The 21,118-nt window shown below is 41.7% G+C and overlaps 1 protein-coding gene across 4 annotated transcripts in view; it reads right to left on the reverse strand.

Moving 5' to 3' along the window:
* The window catches only part of LOC122810396 (solute carrier family 12 member 4-like), a 2,349,234-nt gene that overhangs the window by 384,623 nt on the left and 1,943,493 nt on the right, over nucleotides 1–21,118 (reverse strand). For all 4 annotated transcript variants that reach the window (XM_044081998.1, XM_044081999.1, XM_044082001.1 and 1 more), the window contains exon 18: nucleotides 15,716–15,911. In XM_044081998.1, coding sequence (XP_043937933.1) covers nucleotides 15,716–15,911 — 196 coding nt within the window. The remainder of the gene's footprint in view (nucleotides 1–15,715; nucleotides 15,912–21,118) is intronic.

Below are 21,118 nucleotides of genomic sequence, written 5' to 3' on the forward strand. Positions count from 1 at the left end.
GTTGGGGAGTCCACCTCCACCAGTAGAGCAGTTACCAGTGGAGTTCCACAATGATCTGTCCTGGGCCCTCTACTGTTTGGAATTTATTTCTCTGAAGTCCAAGCAAAGGTAGATGGCCTGTGGCTTACCAAGTTTGCAAATGACTGTAAACTGGGCGCAATCACACAGTCCCTCAACGATGTTAAAATATTACAGAAGGGGCTAATGCACACAAATGACTGGTAGCAAAAATCACAGACAAACTCAATACAAAAAAAGCCTCATTATCCCCTTTGGCAAAGAAGCACCCCCTGCTAATTATGATATAGCTTGCCCCCCTCTAAGCTCAAACTTAGTGGTGCGAGACTTGGGAACATAGGTTGATAGCAATCTAAACTTCAATCACCATGTGTCCATAGTAGTAAGAAAAGCCTTCTACATTGCGTATCTCGTAAGGGTATCACATCCGAGACTAAGGAGATTGGAACTCTGTTGTACTTGACCCTTATCAGACCACTTATTGAGTACAATGCTCCCTTCTGTATTTACCTCACCAAACATCCGCAGCAATTGGCAGACCACAGAGGTTTCTAAACAAGAGATTCCAGGGCCTGTAAAACATGACCTACATGAAGAGACTGAAAGCCCTGTCACTGCACTCTGTGTCATACAGGGTGCTGTGAGGCGACATGTGCCTGGCCTACAGAGCAGGCTCTGACCCTTCACTAATGGAAATGCTGCACATCTGCAAGTCAAATGGGACAAGAGTACCCCACTCCAGGGATCTCAACCTAGCCTGTGACAAACGGAACACGCTGGATAGACAGATATATCTACCTGGGTTTTTTAAATGGCTAGACTTGTAAAGGCCCTTGGGTCATTAGTCTAATAACCTCCTATGAACCTAAGTGAGTCCTGCATCTGACTCTAGAACAGAGATAGGATTGGATGTTAACAATTATGTCATCCCAACAAACATATAACCACAAATAAATGGTACTGCAGCCAAAATCAAGCTGATGACAGGGTCTGAAAGCTCCTCAGGATGGACCAGTGGTAAGAGTGCCCCTGTAAAGGAAAGGTAAAAAAATGGGGGGGGGGCAAGTGCACTTTTAAAAAACAGGATATACACAGTTTCCATGGCCAAAAAAGTAAAACACAAAAAATGGTAAGAAGGTGGAAAATTACTTTGCTTTGAAAATCCCTGGTAGTCTAAAATGCTGACCTAGTACAATCTCTAATACTCAAGCCACACTCATGCTGATGAGAGATACCCAAGTAAAAAAAAAAACAGGAGCAGCCCAATGCAAGGTATACGATACCAAACCTGCTGGTCCTGACAAACACTTCAACTGACAGTGAAGCCAGAACTGGGCTGATGGCAGAGTCCAAACAGAAATGGAATACCAGCTTAAGATGAGCACACAATGCAGAACCACATCATGTTTCTCGAGGCTGAGGAGCCAGAATAAAACCTTTCAAGAAGTACTGAAAGCGGCAGGTATAACTAATACCATAATTAGCAGTGAAGCCAAGATAATGTTGCAAAAAAAGTACAAAGCAGGTGAGATTCTAGTCAACTATGAGCAAAACGCAAGCCTCCCCTTCAGAGTTGCATGAAAATATCTACACAAGACTATGTAGTACATGGCCAATACAGCAAATAGTTGAGTTGAAGCATGCCCATTTATACATTTTGCAAAACTAGAGATTGCACTTCTGTCTAGAGATCTAGAAAGGGAGACCTTGACTTGATATAAAAAATCATTCTTCGGGATCGTGCCATTCATCCTCGTGGGTTTCTGGCCTGCCAAAATGCTGCTTGCTGCAGCTGTAGGTCATTTGCTTTAGAAATACTTTTTAACGACAGGATTTAGGGTTTCCTGGTGAAGGGATTATACAACATATTGATTTTTTTTTTTGTCTGCCACTGTCACGCTTACTTTGGTTTACAAATCGCCCCATTTTGAAAAACTCCCATCATATTCCCTAGGCATTGTAACTGTGCTACTATGTGCAAATGAGTCACAAAAGAGTGGTTCAAGACATAATTATGAATGCCATGGGCCGGTTTCTGTCAATGTCAAAAAAACAAAATGTTTTGTCAGTTAAATGACTGAAAACAGTCACTTGCTTATGGTTCAGTCCACATTAATGACAGAGTTTCTTACAAAGTGCAGAACTGTGAACAGCTGTCGGTACATAACGTATTATCTAGTTGCTTGGAATGTGGTTGCGATAATATGCAAGTACCAAAAATCGTTATGGAGTCCTTAAAGCACAAAAGAAAAAGCAACTGTAATCAAACATGCAAGCATATGTAATTACCTCTAAGGTCTAATGTACCTTGCAGCAATCTCAACTGAAGTTGCCACTAGATGTGACTGCATTTATGCATCCAGTTTTACAGACAACTGTCAGCAAAGGGAGAACATTGGTAGTCAGTTATGTTTTAGATATCAAGTTACCAGAGTCCTGATGGCCTGAAGTCCTATAGATAGAGGAAGATGGACTTGTTCTCTCACACGGTGGAGATAAACCACATAGCCCAAAAGGAAGCACTCTTGCACAAGTGAGACCAAGTCCCAGCAGATGTCGAAAAGTGAGCATGTGTGCAATACATGGACCATGTTTATGGATTCAAATAGTGCAGTAAGATTTGAAGAAGCACCAGTCCCAGCAAGGAAGTCTTTTAATAAGCAGGTGAAAAGCTTGGGAAAATGAGGGTCTCAATACCATTGAAACCACTAAGCCACTGAAGGGGAGACTGCAATGACTGCTTCATGTGAGAAGGTTAGGTGTGGTAATACTCGCTGGGGATGCACCATTTATGTTTCCCTCATCACAGTCCAACTATAAATGCATGATTAAACCCTTGCTAAGAGTAGGAGCTCCTAACTTGACAGAGGATTTGCAAGAAGAGGCCCTAACAGACAGCTGGTGTCCCTTTCCCTTACATACTCCTCCTAGTTTGGTACTGACCCAGGGCTGGGTGACAGAACCCTCTACCAATGCATGTGCTGGGCCTCAAAGATCCACTTTCTTTTTAAATGCACTTAATAAATAATAAACATACACCATACTGAATGAATTTAGCATGGAAAAATACATAAAATGAAAGCAACATGAAGGAAGGAAAAAAAGGAAAAACTAACCACCACACAAAAATAATAAAAGGGTAAGAATAAAGGAATAAAAGAAAAAAAAACACATTACTCATTCTTGAAATGAAATAATTATACTGTGACATCAAGAAATCAGTCTAATGTATTTCTAGGAAATGGCTTTCCAAATCTGAAAGAAGTAAACTCATCTTATAAGGGGCATTGAGAATGATCAGTCTCTCTTCTGAAAGTTCGATCAAGAAGATGCAAGATAAACTTATATATATCTAAAGTACCTATATATTTGACTAGATTGGTTTTATATATAATTTATACTCAGGCCAATGTACATAGATATTTCTTTTGATAAATTTACAAGCAGTTTGTATTAAAATTTCAGAAATCAGTCTAATGAGACAAGCATAAGTACAGTGGAAAATCACGTAACAGTTTTTCCAAGGTTCTAAAATGCATCTCTTAGCTGCTAATAAACTATGGTAATGTAATCTGTAATCACCACATAACTGTAACGCATAGCTCTCAACCTTCCATCTCCAAAATGAGGAACACTAGCCCTCACAGTGTGGAACAAATGGGCAAAATGTGGAACACATACTAATGGCTTACTAACAACTTCAACTAGAAAGGCCATAGGATGGTTAAAATATGCTGGTTTTACTTATAAAGAAGATCTTTTAATGAAGTAATATGATTAATTTCTATTTACCATGGATTTCACTTAATAAAATTCCTAACACTGAATGTGTGACAGGGTCTTTCAATGTGGAACACTGAGAAACTTTGAGAAACGTGAACTTTTTAAGGCCCCAAATGAGGTACTTTCCTCATAATGAGGTACACTTGATAGGTATGCTGTAATGTACTGGGTAAAGTCTCACATTTTGGCATGCACAGGACATGAATTCTTAACACAAGGTAAATAAATTATTTTCTTTCATGCCACCACTGTATAACACAAAGACAGCTGAACCAACAATGAAATATATCTGCTCGTGAAAAACTGCAAAGCTAACACCAAGAACATATTTTACATGTCAGCAACCATAACATAACAACCATAATATGTGAGGGTCAACACACATTCCGTAAAGAGCTTTCAAATGCATGGATGTATTTTATAATACGTTGAAGTTGTATAACATTCATAAAATTGAACTATGTTGTAACAGCTGCTCTATGTAAGTACAAACATAATTGTCTGTGAACATCTAGCAAGTGTAACATGCATTCACCTTTGTAAAATTTGGAAAGAAAACTGGCAAATTAATAGTTTGGCTGATGTTTGATTCTGACACCACCTTAGGAAGGAAGGTAGGATTGGTTGGGTAAAGCTACCCTAACATTATAAAATACTAAGTAAGGAGGTTTAGAAGACAGTGCTTGAAGTTCTGACAGCCTTTTAGCAGAAGTGATGGCTACCAAAAATATAGTTTTTCTATGACAAAAATTTGAACTCACATTTAGCTGCTGTTTCGAAAGGTGAAAGAATTAAGATCTCAATTTAAGTCCCATGGTGGAGTTGGATCCTTAAAATGAGGTCTCAGAAGGGTACATCTCAAAGGGTTTCACAAAGTTTAGATTACGCCAAGGAGGAGTTTTCAATCCTAATGTGAAAATTAGAAATGGGAGCTAGTTGTATCCTAATAGTTAAGGTGCTAGCTCCTTCATTGAAAATTGTTGTTAAAATTCAAGGACACTATGTACTGGTGCTGTAAGAGGGTCAAATATGTTTCTGTTATGCTCAAAAAATATACCTCTTCCATTTATTTCTAGAAAGTTTCCTTGTGGGAAGACAAAAGTATATGATGAATGGGGGGGGCGTATGTTGTCCATCAATGGAAAGGCGAAACCATGTGGTCAGTTTTAGGTTTGAGATATCTGGGTGAATCGTGCCTGCTGGGTGAGACAGAAGGTCTGGAATTGGATCCAGATTCCAAGAAGAGTAGATTAGATAAGACCAATGGAAGGGGTACCAAATTTTTCAAGGCTAGTAACGGGCAATGAGGATGACTTTGCTCTTCAACCAGGATGCTTTCTGCAGAAATGTGGGGATTAAGGAATTGGGGGGATAAGCATAGAGACCAGGGGGGCCAATCCTGCAAGAGAGCATCTCTCTGCGACTCTCCCGCTGGGGGGGATTAGGGCAAAGGCCCTGTTGCACTTGTTTAGAGGAGACGCAAATAGGTCAGAGCATGGCTAGCCCCACTGATGAAAAATCATTTCCACCACTTTCTTGTCGAGTCCACTCATGAGGTAGTAGAATGGATCTGCTCAACTAGTCCTGTAACACACATTGGAGTTCCCTGGAATATGCACTGCTATCAGAAACTGGTTGGATGAGATCGCCCATTCCCAAACTCAGAGTTCTAGACACAAGGGGTACGATCTTGTTCCTCCTTGTTTGTTAATGTACCAAACCAAGGACATATTGTCTGTCAGAATTGCAATTGTCCTGAAAGAGTCAGTCTTGGAAAGCCTGCAAAGGGAAGAGCACTGCTCTCATTTCTAGGACATTGATATGCAAATTGGCCTCTTTGGGGGACCATGTGCCTTGGACCGTTTTTCCCAAGAAGTGCGCCCCCCCCCCCCAATCTGGGATGCGTCTGTGGTCACTATGGCCTTGGGTTGAGGAAAAATGAAGGGACAGCTTTGTAGATCCTGATCTGAACAGATCCACCACCAAAGGTATCTTTTGCACACTCTGGTAGCTCTTATTTGAGTAGATATATGTTTATGAAGAACGGACCACTGAGTTGCTAACTTCCACTGAAGAATCCTCACATGAAATCTTGCTAGTGGAACTAAAAACTATCCCTGCAGATATTGATCCCAAGGCTTGTACAATCAATCGAGCTGAAATTGAGGAATTTTGGATCATCTTTTTGGCCTGGAATTGGATAGTCTGTACTCTTGGATTAGGACGAGAGGCTGTCATGGATACTGTGTTGAAAACTGCTCCTATGAATTCCAATGTCTGAGATGATTCTAACTAAGATTGGTTATAAGCCAGTCATCACAGCACAGAAACACTCGCAATCACTACAGTCTGAAGTAAGCTGCTCCCATTGCCATTCATTTGGTGAACACCCTGGGGGCTGTGGTGAGGCCAAAGGGCAGTGCTCTGAACTGGTAATGACTGTCGCCCAGCCGGAAGTGTATCTTTTGGATTGCCTGTTCATTTTTGTGTGATAATAAGCATCCTGATGTTCTATCAAGCACATCCAGATGTCCTTGCACAAAAAGGGCAGAATGGACCGAAACGTGACCATCCAGAAGTTGGTGTGCAGAACTGATGTGTTCAGACTGCAGAGATCCAGAATCAGTGTCCAGTCTTGTTTTCTTTGGCACTAAAATTAATCTTGAGTATGTTCCAGATTATACCTGGTCTGGTGGGACCTCCTGGATGACTCTTTTCTAGCAGCTTTTCTACTTCTAGTGCTGCTTTCCTCTGACTGGGTAGAACATCGGGAACTTTGCATACAGGTGGAGGTGGTAGGGAAAAGGAATTATATGACCTATGGGAATAATCTTCAAAAATGAATCTTTTGCAATATCTAGCTAGGCTCTCTGGTGGCAGGAATAAATGGCCACCGACTGCCTCCGGAGGTGGACAATTTGGCCTTCATTCAGGAGTGCTGGTAGGGTCTGTTGGAGAAGGAATCTCTGGACCCCTGGTTCTGCAGGCCACCTCTGCTGCATGGGGCAGTATCTTCCATTCAAATTCCTCCCCTCTGCCTCTGGGGGAATTATATCCACGTGGATCTTGGAAAGCACCCTGGGACTTTCTGAACCACATCTTATGAGCCTCCCCACTGATTCCTGAAAAAGGTTCTTCGAGGGGTTGAAAAAACATACTCTTACTGCAAACAGGGTCTTTCCATCTTGCAAGCAGCTGGAGAATTTTTTTTTTAAACCTTGGGGCCAAACAATGAGGTTCTGTCAAAAGGTGCATTGATGAAGTAAGACTTGAAGGGCTCCGCAAAGTCACACAAGTGTATCCAGGCATACCTCCTAATGGAAATGCCTGAACCTGCAGCCCTTGAAGTACCTTCAGCCAAATGTGAGATGAGCCTCATGGATGAATCAGTAATCAGCTATAGGACAGCCTGCTGTGAGGACACAGATGTCTCAGCCTCAGAAGTACTGGCCCTGGCAAGGGATTTGGACAGTTCCTTAAATCAAATCCCTCTGCAATCTAGAAGTGAACCTAAAAATTCAGTTATAGGAGTGCAAATGTCACTTAAGCATAAGCATGCTTCCCAAATCTGTCCAAGTCTCTTGACTCCCTGTTAGGGGGATACACAGGAGAACTCTGTTCTGCAAGTTCCTTCTCGGTGGCCGCCACCACAACCACGGCATCTACGGAACTCCCTTGCTCCAAAATTTCTTTCCTTTAAGTGGTGCCAAAATCCAGTCTGGCATTTTGGGGATTGGCTCAACTCTGTCTGGTTCCTTCCATGTCCGCCTAGAGATGAAGTCAATGAGCTCATCGGTGGGCAGAGTCACCCAGGAGGTAGACACGCCAGACCTAAAGGAATACCAGTTCCTCTTGGGAAGGGTTATCAGTAGACCAACTACTGCTTTGCTTAAGGATCTCTTTGATGTCTCCCAAAAGAGACGTCATCGGGTGGTGATCTTGGCGACCCTTCCCCCTCCTCAAAATCAGTACCTTCAGTGACAGACTCTTAAGGGGAGTCTAAATGCCTCCTTTTGCACTTTCTCTTCCTAGGGACGACTTCTGTGGGATGTCCTGGAGAAGTATTAAAAGAAATGGTAATACCCTGCTGGGTAGCCTGGAGCCTTTGGGCTAGCTATCCATGTGGAACAGAGTGATGAGGCTCAAGGCACAATAGCATACAGGAGCCGCAGGAAAGATCTGAGGGTGGGAGGAGCTGTGCATCCTGCAGAAGCAGAAAATACTCTCTCCACTACCTCAAAAGTGGAATGCTGTAGGGAGAACTAAGTCGACGGAGCCGAGAAGCCAGGCTTCTATCCCACTGGCTCCCCCTGGCCTGAAGGCAATCCACCCAAGGCAGAGGTTGAAGCACAGGTATCCAATGTCAAAGGTCTGAGGGGCAGAGATGACTCTATAGATAATCTTGGAGTCAACTCCAAAACTTTGGGTGCTTCAGCTCAGAGAATCATTCGTCTCTGATGTACTCTGAGCCAGTGCACTCGAAGGTCTCGGTACCAAAGATGCTATGCTCTTCAGATCCAACCCAGACAATCCCAGAAAATTCTGATCTAAGGGCTCAATCCACTAGTCAGATCGAAGGAGGCGCCAAGATCAGAGGTGCAGAACTGTGAAGGGCTTCCTGACCCAAAGGGGTAGTAGCTGGAAGAACTCCCATCTGAATCTGTGCAGAGAGAAATTTCCTCATCATTCTAACTGTCCACATCTGCTTCGGTCAGCTTCTGGAGGAATGAGACGATGAGGCCACAGAGGGAGACCTGGATGCCGGCAAGACTATAAATATGGAGATGGGACCCAGTAGCGTACCGATCAATGGAGAGAGAATATTTGGTCTTAGGTAAAAGCTTTGGATCAGATAATCCAGGATCCCTGGGAGACAATTTTGTCTCTAACGTGGGCTTCAATGAAGGGGCAGTCTTTGGATCAGACTTCTTATGTTTCTTCCTTGGAGGTTCCACCACTGGATGCGAGGAAGGGGTGGAGGAGCCTGACAGATCCGAAGGCTTTCTGGACTGGTTCCTTAGTCACAGGTTTTGGGGGTTGAGACCAAGATGCACATCCAAGAAGGTTGAAGGAAACAAGCCTTTTAAAATGAGCTTGCTCTTATGGTCCACAATGGTTCGAGGACTAAAAGATTTACATACGTCAATCTTTTTGAAGATGCCCAGGGCCTACACAAATGCATAAGGCATGAGCATTAAACAGCTGTAACTTATGACCATGGTTCTGCCACTTTTTAAAACCAGATGGCTTTTCAGACATTTTTATAAGCAGGTTTAAGAAAGAAAACAAAGCTATGCTGTTTTCTCTTAAAAAAGGAAGATTAGATACCAACAATGGTATCAAAGACTACACTAGCACGTAAAATGGGATATAGAAAAATATTACCAACCATGGTAGAAATTACACTGAAGTGTATGAAGGGCGGAATACATCAAAAAAAAGTAATTAGATACTGAAATAAGAATACAATGACTTAGCTCTAATTCTGAACACCAAGCTCAAGAGCTCACAGCGACTACGGCCTAATTCAAAAGCAGCAAATAAGATCGGAGGTATGTTAGGGGATAGAGCATTATGGGTAAGGGAGGAGCTTGAGAATTTTAGTGGCCACAAGCTGAAAATAACAGCAGAGTCAGATCTGAGGGAAGGATCTAAACAACTGTTGAGGAATGAATGAAAATTGACATAATCAGATCACGTCTTCATACTTTTGTAAATATCACAATATGCATGCATTTGAGGAATTTCTTGTTGTCATGTTCATAGGTTCGTACTAGGCTATCTGCCCTAGGGCATTTATAAGCCTAGCCAGAGTGTATGTGGCTTACACCACCCCTTAGGATGAGAATACTACGCCCTTTTAGGGTTTAGTTTACTATGCCTCTGTCTAGTAGTGACAAAGAGATGACCCCCGGGGTAAACCTACGATCTCCCATCCACTCGTCGAGATTTCTCTTGAATAGAGTCAGTGAGGGGCTCTGCCTAACATGGACTGGGATTCTGTTCCAGAGTGTAGGGAGCCTCTGGGTTATGAATCTGTCCCTCCAGCAAGTTCTATTTATTTCTGTGTTGAGGTTTAAGTCACTTGTTCTTGTGGCTCTGATGGATTTGGATTTTCTGAGGTGGAGCATGTCCATTAATTCAGGATTGGACATGGCCTTGTACGTCAGGCACAGATCACCTCTGAGTAGGCGGTATGCGACTGAATAGAGCTGGAGTTTTTCAGTCGGGCAGCATATGACATATGTTTAAGACCCTTTATCCTCTTGGTGAGGAACTTTTGGGGTCTTTCCAACTGCTGCAGGTGTCGGGTGAGATACATCCCAAATGGGGCACTGTACTCAATCATTGGCTTGCTAAGAGAAGAGTACTGGGCCACAATGACCTCTCTTGATCTAGATGTGAAACCCTTCATGATAAGGTGGGCAATATAGAAGGTCTTCCTAACCACTTTGGCAATGTGAGTGTCAAATGAGAGGTTACTGTCAACCTGGGTCCCTAGGTCCCTGATTACCTCTTCCGTACTTAATGGACTACCGCCTATGTGGTAATTTGTCGGTACCTTGTTTTTCCCAAAGGGTATGACTATACATTTTTGGCATTTAGCTTAAGGCCATGGCTCTGGCACCAATTATCCGTTTCTATGAGGCCTCTCTGAAGGATGTTTGTGTCCGCTGGAGTATCAATTATGGCCCAGTTTGCAGTCATCTGCGAACTTTGTCAGCCACAATCCTCCTATGTTTGCCTGTACCTCGGAAAAATAAATGCCAACAAGAGGGGTCCCAGGACTGAGCCCTGTGGGACACCGCTTGTGACTGGCTTAGAGTCTGACATAGCTCCAGCAACTCTGACCCTGTGGGTTCTGTCCTTGAGCCAGTTTGCAACCCATCTTGTGACATATGGGTTTACATTTAAGCTGGTGAGTTTGTCTATGATGCCCGAGTGGGGTATTGTGTCAAAGGCTTTTGCAAGGTCAAGGTAGGCTGTGTGAACTGCCTTACCCTCATCAATGGCCTTAGTGACTGTTTCAAAAAGTCGACCAAGTTCAGAAGGCAGGATCTGCCCTTGACAAAGCCAAATTGGGTAGGATCCAATGTCTGTAGGTCCCCAATGTCTTTGTTTATGAGTTCCATAATGATCCTCTCCATAGCTTTGCAGACCAGGCTCCAGGCTTATGGGTAATTTCCAGGGTCCGTAGAAGCACTGCCTTTGTGAAGTGGGACCACTGTTGCCGTACGCCACTCTTTGTGTATGTATCCTCTGGTAAGGCTAAGATTAAACAGCAGCCTTATGTGTGGGTTTAGTTCCTCTTGAGTTCATGTAGCACACAGCCCGGGACACCATCCGTCCCATTGATGCTGTGTTTTTAGCTTTAGAGAGGGCGGCTCTCACCTGGGCATCTGAGATGTTAGGGAGGCTACACTCTGCTGGGATAGTTATTTCTCCTTTGGGGAGGGGAGGAGAAATTTGCACTGAACCTGTCTGCTAGAATGTTGGCAATGTCAGTGGGTTCAGTGTATTTTGTGTCATTTTGGACTAACTCTGAGCATATCTGGGAGTTTCCACCCAGGTTTCTAACATAGCTAAAGAAGGCCTTGTGATTGTCTTTTGTGTCATTTGCGATTTTTCTCTCAAAGTTGGCCTTGGATGATTTTATGAGTGATCGTAGTTTTTTGCTAGTACTGATCAGAGATGCCTTTCCTTTTAGGGATTTTGCTCTGTCATGTAGTAGCTTCCTCCTTCTGTTGTAAAGTTTGTTTATGGCTGGGGTCCACCAGACCGTGAAATCTTATGTCTGGTTAACAGAAATGTTCTAACATTATATGTCTAAGACTGAATACTTTTCAAGATATGAAATTGTACTTCTGAAAGTTTAGAAAAAATATAATGTGGGGGTTGTGTGCATTATAATATATTACAGTATTTATGGAAAAGACTGAATGAACTGACATTACTGTAAAGGATACTTATTACTGATAACATTGGTATGTGTACAATTTTAATAGCTTTTATTGTTCACAAAATATTTACATTTATTTAACTTATGCTTTTTAAGTTTATTTTTCAGAAAATGCTCAGGAAGGCAAGATGTGTGGAGGTTGTTGACAGTTGCAACATTCCACACCACATGTGTTAAGTGAAAGTAGTAACACACATGTTTGCTAGTTGAAGCAATTTGCTGGGGATGTTCAAGGTAAAACTCTAGGGATATCTGAACATATGGTTTATTATTCAGCATTGGCTGGTGAGTTGGGAAGATAATGCAAGAAACAGAAACTGACAGGACATTGAGTCACTGAAATGCAAACAAGTTTCAGAGTGCTTGGGATTCATTAAATCTACAACACTTTGCGTTCTGGTCTTAGACAATGAACTCTGGAGAAAGCCTGCAGGCGGTCACTTATCCTGGATGAAAGGAAATTTGGCAAAGCACAGATTATACTGAATTTTGACAGTATACAGAATACATTACTATGCATAAGAGCAGTGATGCGAATGCTAGGACTAGAAAGATGGTTTCATGGTATAATGACGTACAAGTATATAGAAAACTGTTAAATCTCAACTTGGATGTTCTCTTTAAATGTTAGGGACTGCTTGCAAACAGCATTAAGGATGGACCTTATGCAAATGGGATGTAACAGGAAAGAATGGACACTTATGCTTTCCTGATGGACAGACAATAGTTTTCACTGACTGGTGGACTTTAAGGTCAAAAGTATGATGGGGTACTCAGTTGGGAGTACCCCCCTCCAAGTACATTTACACATGCAGTTAAGAGAAATGGAGTCAGTTTAAATGTTTGTTACTTGAAAAGATGTAGGCTGGTGCTAGTCGGGCTTAATGTTTTTATTTTCAAGAAGGCACTATGGGCCTGTAAACTTGCGTTTTTGATGGCACGCCATTGCTTTTGCCTGCTGTTAAACAAAAGGTAACTGATGGCCCTAAACAGTAACTTGTCAGTTTTCCAATGGACTGACTGAATGGCTTTTTGGAGGAGAGTGACCTGGCATCAGCTGTAAGTACTGAGGGTAGAATAGGATTTGTTCATTGATGCCTTTGGGCAGTGTTAATGCAACAAGGAAAAAGAAAAAAAATGTTCTCACCATTCTTCCTTTATTTTGATTATAGAAAACTATGTTCTATATCTATCCATACCCAATGATCTGGGGATCGAAGCGATCAGAGACTTTGGTGTGAAGCACAAAGCAACCAATGATATCCATCTACTATGTAGTCTCTTGGAATTGGTCTTATATCAATGTGTTTCTGTATGGGAGTACTTACTATTGGCAGACGTCGGGGGTAGCGATGGAATTCTATGCGCAAACAGTTATGCCAATCTGGTCCTGGCAAGATGGGAAGAGCTATGGTAAGTGGATATTAATAACAAATGGAATAGAAACATAGTTTTCTATAATCGATTTGTGGATGATGTCTTTCTTTTATGGGATGGCGATCCAACCTCCTTGGAGCACTTTGTGCAATTTTTCACCAACACAACTTCGTTTTTGAAATTTGAAGTGACATCTTCTGGTACGCAGATTGAATTTTTAGATGTTAAGTTGATGTTAGATGACACATGATGCATTAATATCAGAATGTACGGGAAACCTGTATGGCACAATCATTTATTACACAATACCAACATGCATCCCAGGCATACTCTTGACAACATAGTGACCAACCAACTAACTCGAGTGTCCAAGCTCTGCATGAGGGATGAGGATTATATGCAGCAGCAAACCAAACTCATTAATGATTTTATTAAGAGAGGATATAAAGTCAGAGAGACACAGATCAATTAAGCAACTACTTTGGAACTACGCTCTCAGAGGGGAAGACCCTATTTTTCGGACCAAGGAGAAACAACTAAAACCAAGCAAAAGGAGGCAAAGTCCAATCTGAGATGCCAGTTGACAAAGTACTGACAATCTTGCTATTCGTAACACCATCAGAAATTCTGGCCAGTGCTAACATCTGATAACAAAATCAGGGGAAATTGTTGAAGACCAACAGAGCTTTTCTTTTAAAAACAGAAAAAAATTAAAAAGACTATTATGTTATACAACAGAAACTGAAGCGATTTCCAAAGACAGGAGTTTTCAAATGAGTAGGAGGGTTGGTACATTCAGATGTGAAAATTGCAAGGCATGATCTCATATAAACATCTTGAATATCTTTATACATCCCCTAAGAGAAATTATAAATGTGAAGGACTGGCCAACTGTCGGAGTAAGAATATTATCTATGTGGCAACCTGCAGTCATTGCAAAGCATACTACATAGGGAAAACAAATCAAATGCTTAAGGAACGCATCCTAAAGCACTTATCCGACATAAGAAAAAAAGTTACCAGCAATGCACTTTATATGCACATTAGTGTAAACAACAGTCATTATTTCAAGTTTATGGCACTAACTAGGCTTTATGAAACACCAAGAGGTAGGGACTTAGTAAATCAAACAGAAATTGGAGAGATGAAGTGGATAATGAATTTGCGTTCAGATCAGCCACCAGGTCTGAATGCATTTGTTCCTTTAAAACCTGCATTAAAAGGAAAACCTCTCCAAAACTCAAAATGACATAATTGAAAGGGTGTGTATGCTGCTATGGTTACCAAGTGTTTCTAAGTCAGTGAACATTAGGAAATGAAGGTACTTAAGAAGTGTTACTGTCTAATATTTAGGATTTGACAAAGGTATTACACCGAAAGCGCTTATCCGGTTTATGAGCCAGTTTGTTTTATTTCATTTTATTATTGTTCATTTTCATTAAAGTTTTCAAATTTCAAGTGGATTGGTGGCAGAACCGTTCGTTCTTAGAGTTCCCAAATTACCCCTGAAAAGGGGACTTGTATTCAAGTAGGCTTACTCATTTGAATAATGAGCTACAGAATTTCACATACAGACAAGTTCAATATAGGTTTCTCCTACAGCTTAGGATACAAGTAGCATTCTTTAAAATAATGCACCCAGTTTCACAGGGTAATAGAGTTAGACTGGATGTTTTTCTCACAAAATACTTTCCCTTTAAGGACCAGGATAGCACTTCAGGTAATGTAAAATTAGCCAAGGCTGTGGAATCAAGAACAGCAGTCACATTACAGTCTCTGCATTCACTCTGGCTTCTTACAATCATATCAAGTTTACAAATGAAAGTGTTTTCAAATGTCTTTAGCTGGTGAAATATCCATCTCTAACTTGCATATTTTCAGCTGCACCCAGTAACACTGCAAACATTCTGAAACAACAAAGTAGATAAATGGCAAAAAACTACTCAAAACAGTGTTTAGAGGTGTCTGTAAATAAAACAAAGCAGCTCCACAGACAAATGGTGTATTCCATGCAGGATGCACCATCTTGTCACTACCTCCTGATCCATCTGTCCTTAAGTTTGTGTCAGTCTCCTTCAGCAGTATGGACACTTGTGACAGGGCTTTGATAACCCTTTTCCTAGGCAACACACCTGACATCAATGCAACTTCTAGCTAGTTACTGGATGACCACAAGTTCACCTGGAATCTTCTATTACAGGTACTGAATGTGGGAAACATTTCTATGAAAAAATATCCTAAATGGGGAAAGGCAAAAAAAAAAACTCTGCTGGGGTCCAGTGTGCCACTTCAGCCCAGTGGGTGATTTCATTGCATGTCCCACCTAAACCCAAAGCGAGTCAACATTTTGGCATGTGCATTGCTTGGGAAGCAAAAGAAAATCAAAGAAATGTACCCTATGAACCCCCCAGTCAGCTGTCAGTTCAGAAATTTCACAAGTTTAAGAACATGGACTTTTGCAATGCCAGACAACCATCAAACGGTAGTGGACTTTTTTTTTTTTTTTAATATCAGGCAACCACCAAACAGTATCCGACATACAACAAAGAACTTTCAAAAAATTGTAGAAAAACTAACCAATGAATATCTTCAAGGATCTTGGGTCTTCATTCCGTCTCCAACCATATGGCCATCCCATTACCACTGTGTTGTGTTTCATGCCACCCAATCCACAGGACTGAATCAAATGAAAAATCCCTTCTCGAACCTTGCTTGCTATAACCACCTGACAAAATCCCTTCACCTTCTCAATATCCATCATGTTCTTTATAGTCTGTAATAAAACAAACAGATAAATCTGTATAGTAAACATGAAACAAGCACAAGGCAGCAAAAATGGCAATGAAAACAGTAAAACTACACTGACTTCTGAAACAATACAGGACTGACTGGCTACACAGTCACAACAGCATTTTTACCTTTTCCTGTACTATGACTAGTTGGATGTGTTTGAAGCTTTAAAACTAAAAAACAAAAATCTAAAATACAGCTTCTGTTTCGCTGTATGAAGAAGGATCATAGAGAAAGCGCAGGTATAACTAAGGGGAAAGCTCTTTACTCTTAAAATATGACAGGACACACCACTGGCAGTTGAATATTCATTTTTCAATAGCTACTGTCTTAGATGAGAACTCTGATTTGAACAATTAACAGTCACCTTTCTTTACCTGGCCAACTAAGATTTTAATGCTGCCCTACAGTGCAACAGAGCTGATGATTTTACATTACATAATCATGGGATTTCCACTGTAGACAAGAATGTCATAGAAGAAATGGAGTAAGACTTGGTTAATAAAAGGTATTCAAAAATCAGTGCTTGCTTGCTTACAACCCAAAAAGTACCAGAATGAACTTTATCAGAATAAAGGTAACCCATCCAGCATTACTGTGATAGAAGATTATGCTCCATCTACAGATGTCGAAGAGGACAAAGTCTTAACAGTTCTATAAGAATCTGCACATATCGTCTGCATACAACACACAAAATAAAAGACTGCATTTGTCATGGGTGACTGTAATGTGAAAGTTGGTAGTCAAACTACAAATGACTTGTACTAATGGGAAAGTTAACTGTGAAATAGGACATGAAACTACAGCTAAAATTAAGCCAAAATAATTCACTAGTCAAAAAGACTCAAAGCCTAAAATATTACTTTTCACATGGATATCACCAGATACTCATTACAAAACTACACTCACTATATATTCTGCAGTTGGGAGATGACGCAGCTCTATACATTCAGCAAATGCAAGATCTGGAGCTGACCGTGGCCAAGATCACTTGTATCTTATAACAACAAGAAAAGCACCCAGGTCAACTAGATTCATGCTCAACAATATTTCATGCTAATGTGTACTGAAGGAGGAGAACAGATTTCAAGGTTCACACCTGATGGATATAACATTTGACAAACTATGGAAAGAAATTCTTGACAGTTTTTAGGTGGTGGCAACAAAACATTTTCCAAACAGAAAGAAGATTAAGGAGGTAAACTGATGATCTACAGAGGCTTTAGAAGTAGCGGAGGAAAGAAAGGTGGTAAAAGGCAGTGGAGATGAGGTAAAATATGTCAAGCTAAATACAGAACTTCAGAGAAGAGATGAGAGAGACCTATTAAAAAGCAGCACAAAGGGCTTAAAGAAGACAACAGAATGGGAAAGACAAGGCATATCTACAAGACGACTGGTGGTAATGAAGGAAGCTTCCAGAAAAAATGGGGTATGATAAAAGATAAAGCTGGATGGGACTTAAAAGAAGCAGATGTTAACTGCCTTGCTGCCACTCCCCACTAGTTTGTTTCAAAAAAGATCCCTTCTCTATGGAGGACAGCCAGGTCCTACAACATGCTCATGTTCTACTATCACACCATCACATTATGTGAGGACCAAAAATTACAAAAAATAAACACAGATCTGCCAACTGCACCCATTAAGACCTTATGCACAGGACAGCTGCCCTCTTAGCTCCACCTTAGCTATACTTTTGTTACATAAGTAGCTCCCTAACATCAGTGACAAACTCAATGGCATGTTCTCCAATCTACAGCCAAACATTCAGGACAATGAAGTTAAATGGACCGAATAGCGAATAGCGCGCTCTGCTAATGCATCCGTCTCAAGTGTCATAACATAGTTAGGTAGGGGTTTGAATCCTGCGAATGGCAAGTGTGTGTGTTTGTCTGAGGGGGGTTAGTGTGTGTGAGGGAAATGTCCCTTTCACCCCACTCTCACCCCCTAAATGGCCCATCTCAATACCGGAAGATTGCCAAATTCCAGTAATAACGGCCACACAGGTACAAAACGCACTCTCTAAAGCCAAGAATACAGCATCCATGGGACCAGATGACATCCCGGGCTGTGTACTACATGAACTACAATATGAACTGGCACCTCACCTAAGTGTCATGTTTAATCATAGCCTCACCTCAGGTTTCGTGCCCACTGAGTGGCGCAGAGCTACAGTTATCCCAATCCACAAGGGGGGATCCACCTTGGATCCCGGAAACTACCGTCCCATCAGTCTGACAAGCCTCATCTGCAAGGCCATGGAGCGTATTATCATGGAACTTATAAACAAAGACATTGGCAACCTTCAAACACTGGACCCCACCCAGTTTGGGTTTGTGAAGGGACGATCTTGTCTCCTGAACCTGATTGACTTCTTTGAATCAGTCTCCAGAGCCATGGACAAGGGTAAGGTGGTCCACACAGCCTATCTAGACCTTGCCAAGGCCTTTGACACCATCCCCCCACTCTGGAATCATAGATAAACTTACTAAGTTTGGCATTAATCCCTATGTCACCCAATGGGTTGCTAAATGGCTTACTGATAGAACCCACACTGTAAAAGTAGCCGACTCCAAATCCAGCTCCAGACAAGTGACAAGTGGAGTACCTCAGGGTTCAGTCCTGGGGCGCTCTTGTTTGGCATCTACTTCTCTGAAGTACAGGTCAACACTAAGGGATTCTGGCTAACAAAGTTTGCAGATGACTGCAAACTGGGAGCCATTATTGAATCCCCAAATGATGTGGATACTCTACAAAAGGGCCTTACAGAAACAGATGTTTGGTGCCAGAGCCATGGGCTCAAGCTCAATGCCAAGAAATGTATTGTTATCCCTTTGGGAAAAAACATGTATCCATGAATTACCATATAGGTGGCAGTACACTAAACACAGAAAGTGTGATAAGAGACTTAGGGACACAGGTGGACAGTGGTCTCACCTTCGATAACCACATCGCCACAACAGTCAGGAAATCCTTCTATGTGGCACACCTCATCACGAAGGGCTTTTCATCCAGAAAAAAGGAGGTCATTGTCCCACTGTACTCATCCCTCATTAGACCCATTATAGAATACAACGCCTCATTTGGTATGTACCTCTCAAGACATCTGCAACAACTGGAAAGGCCTCAGAAATACCTCACTAAAAGAATCACAGGCCTAAAGCAGATGCCCTACGCTGACCGCCTTAAAAAACTCCTGCTATACTCTGTCGCATATCGTCTACTCAGAGGCGATCTCTGCTTAACATATAAGGCCATGTCAAACCCAGAGCTGTTGGACATGCTACACTTAAAGAAATCCCAATCCCTCAGAGCTACACGCTTCAGGGATCTAAACCTTGTCATCACAATAAACAAAACATGCTGGAGGGATAGGTTCCTGACCCAGAGACTCCCCAGACTCTGGAATAGATTGCCCATACATGTCAAGCAGAGTGCCACTTTGGACCTCTTCAAGGGGAACCTTGACGATTGGATGGGAGAAAGGAAATTCACCCCAGGGATCACGTCAGTCGCCCTGCTAGACAGGGGTCCAGGAAAGTAAATAATGTGGGAAGAAATAGCCAGGGAATTGTTATGGCTAGGCTTGTATAGGCCCTAGGGCTGATAGCCTAGTACCAACCTATGAACCTATGAACCCCAACAAGCCCTCCTAACAAGGCCGCATGAAGTGATGGAATTTCACCTTGTTTTTTATCCTGTAAAATTATGTTGTTAAACTCGCGGTGGTGGTGCTGCAGTAGCGTTGTCGCCTCACAGTAAGACGCTGTCTGGTTCGATTCTCAGCTAGAGCATCTTCTGCGTGGAGACGTGCGTGAATGGGCGTACCTTCGTTGAAGGTTGTGTGTCAGGGCTGGTAACTCGGCATGTAAAAATCAACTACCAATCATTAGCGGATCGGAGTTCTGCTGTGGCAACCCCTAACCGGGAAAAGCCGAAAGACACAAACAAACCAGAAAGTACGACACACTGAACTGGAAAAGGTACATTTATATTCCAATTCCTCAAAAATGTCACTGTTAAACAGTGCTCATATTAAACAACTGCATTTGTTTCACATGCCAGCAAGATGATGCTCACGATCCTGCAAGTCAGGCTCCAGAACTATATGGATTCAGAACTGCTAAATGTACATGCTGTTTTTAGAAGGGGCAGAGGTACAATGCTCAAACTGCCAATAATACAGAAAACAACAAAAGTTCAAGAAAAATATTTACTTCCTTTTTTTACTGACTATTCTAAAGTCTTTAACTGTGTGGACCATAAACTATGACAAAATGCTAGAGAAAGTACAGCTGTGTAATTAAACTCACCATAATAGTAAATATTCAATTGATCACTGCTGCAGTAGTATGGGTTATATCCTGCCAAGGATACAACAACCAGACAACTTCCAAAGTTTCAGAGCACCTTCCACTTCCACACTCCCAAACTGCCAGGCAGCTTGAGCTGAGCTGACTAAAAGATAAGTTAGGGCACAAAGCCCTCCAGAGCTTTTCTGCCAACAGAGAGAGGGAGGCTGAGCCCGGAAAGGCCAAAGCTATGACAACAAAAAATAAATGACCACACCCTGGCATAAAAAGCACACCAAAAAACAAAAGGGACAGTGGAAGGGAGCATATAATACAGCAGTGATCATTCGAACATCTACGGTTATGATAAGTTTACTTACACAATTGTACTATGTTCTTCATATACTGCAGTAGTATTAGCTAAATAGGTAGATTACCATGGCTAACTACATTTGGGAGGTGTAGAAGAGCACAAGAGTCCCAGAACGGTCCTAACAAAACCTGATCTGGACCTACAGAAGGAATCAAACTTATAGTGCTTTGTAACAATATGTACAGAGGACCAAGCATCAGCTTCTTGAATACTTCTAGAATCCAACCCTTTCCAAAAAGCCAGAGATGAAGCCAGCACCCTGGTAGAGTGGGGGCCTTGACCCTGCCTGGAATAGTTTTGTTATGACAAGTATAGCAAAAGTTAATATCCTTAGATAACCATTTAGAAACAGTGTTTTGACACAGGCTGCCCCTTCACAAAAAATGAAAACTTGATCCAAAGATCTAAATGATTTAGTTTTGTCAAGAATAGTATCTGAGCTGTCTGTGGACATCCAAGGTATGGAGTATCCATTTTCCCTCATTTTTAGGATCTGGAAAGAAAAAGGACAGCTGGGAATTCTGGCTT

The sequence above is a fragment of the Protopterus annectens genome, chromosome 8.part1 (genome assembly GCF_019279795.1).
Source record: "Protopterus annectens isolate FY-2018-M chromosome 8.part1, PAN1.0, whole genome shotgun sequence".
In the NCBI taxonomy this organism is placed as follows: domain Eukaryota; kingdom Metazoa; phylum Chordata; order Ceratodontiformes; family Protopteridae; genus Protopterus; species Protopterus annectens.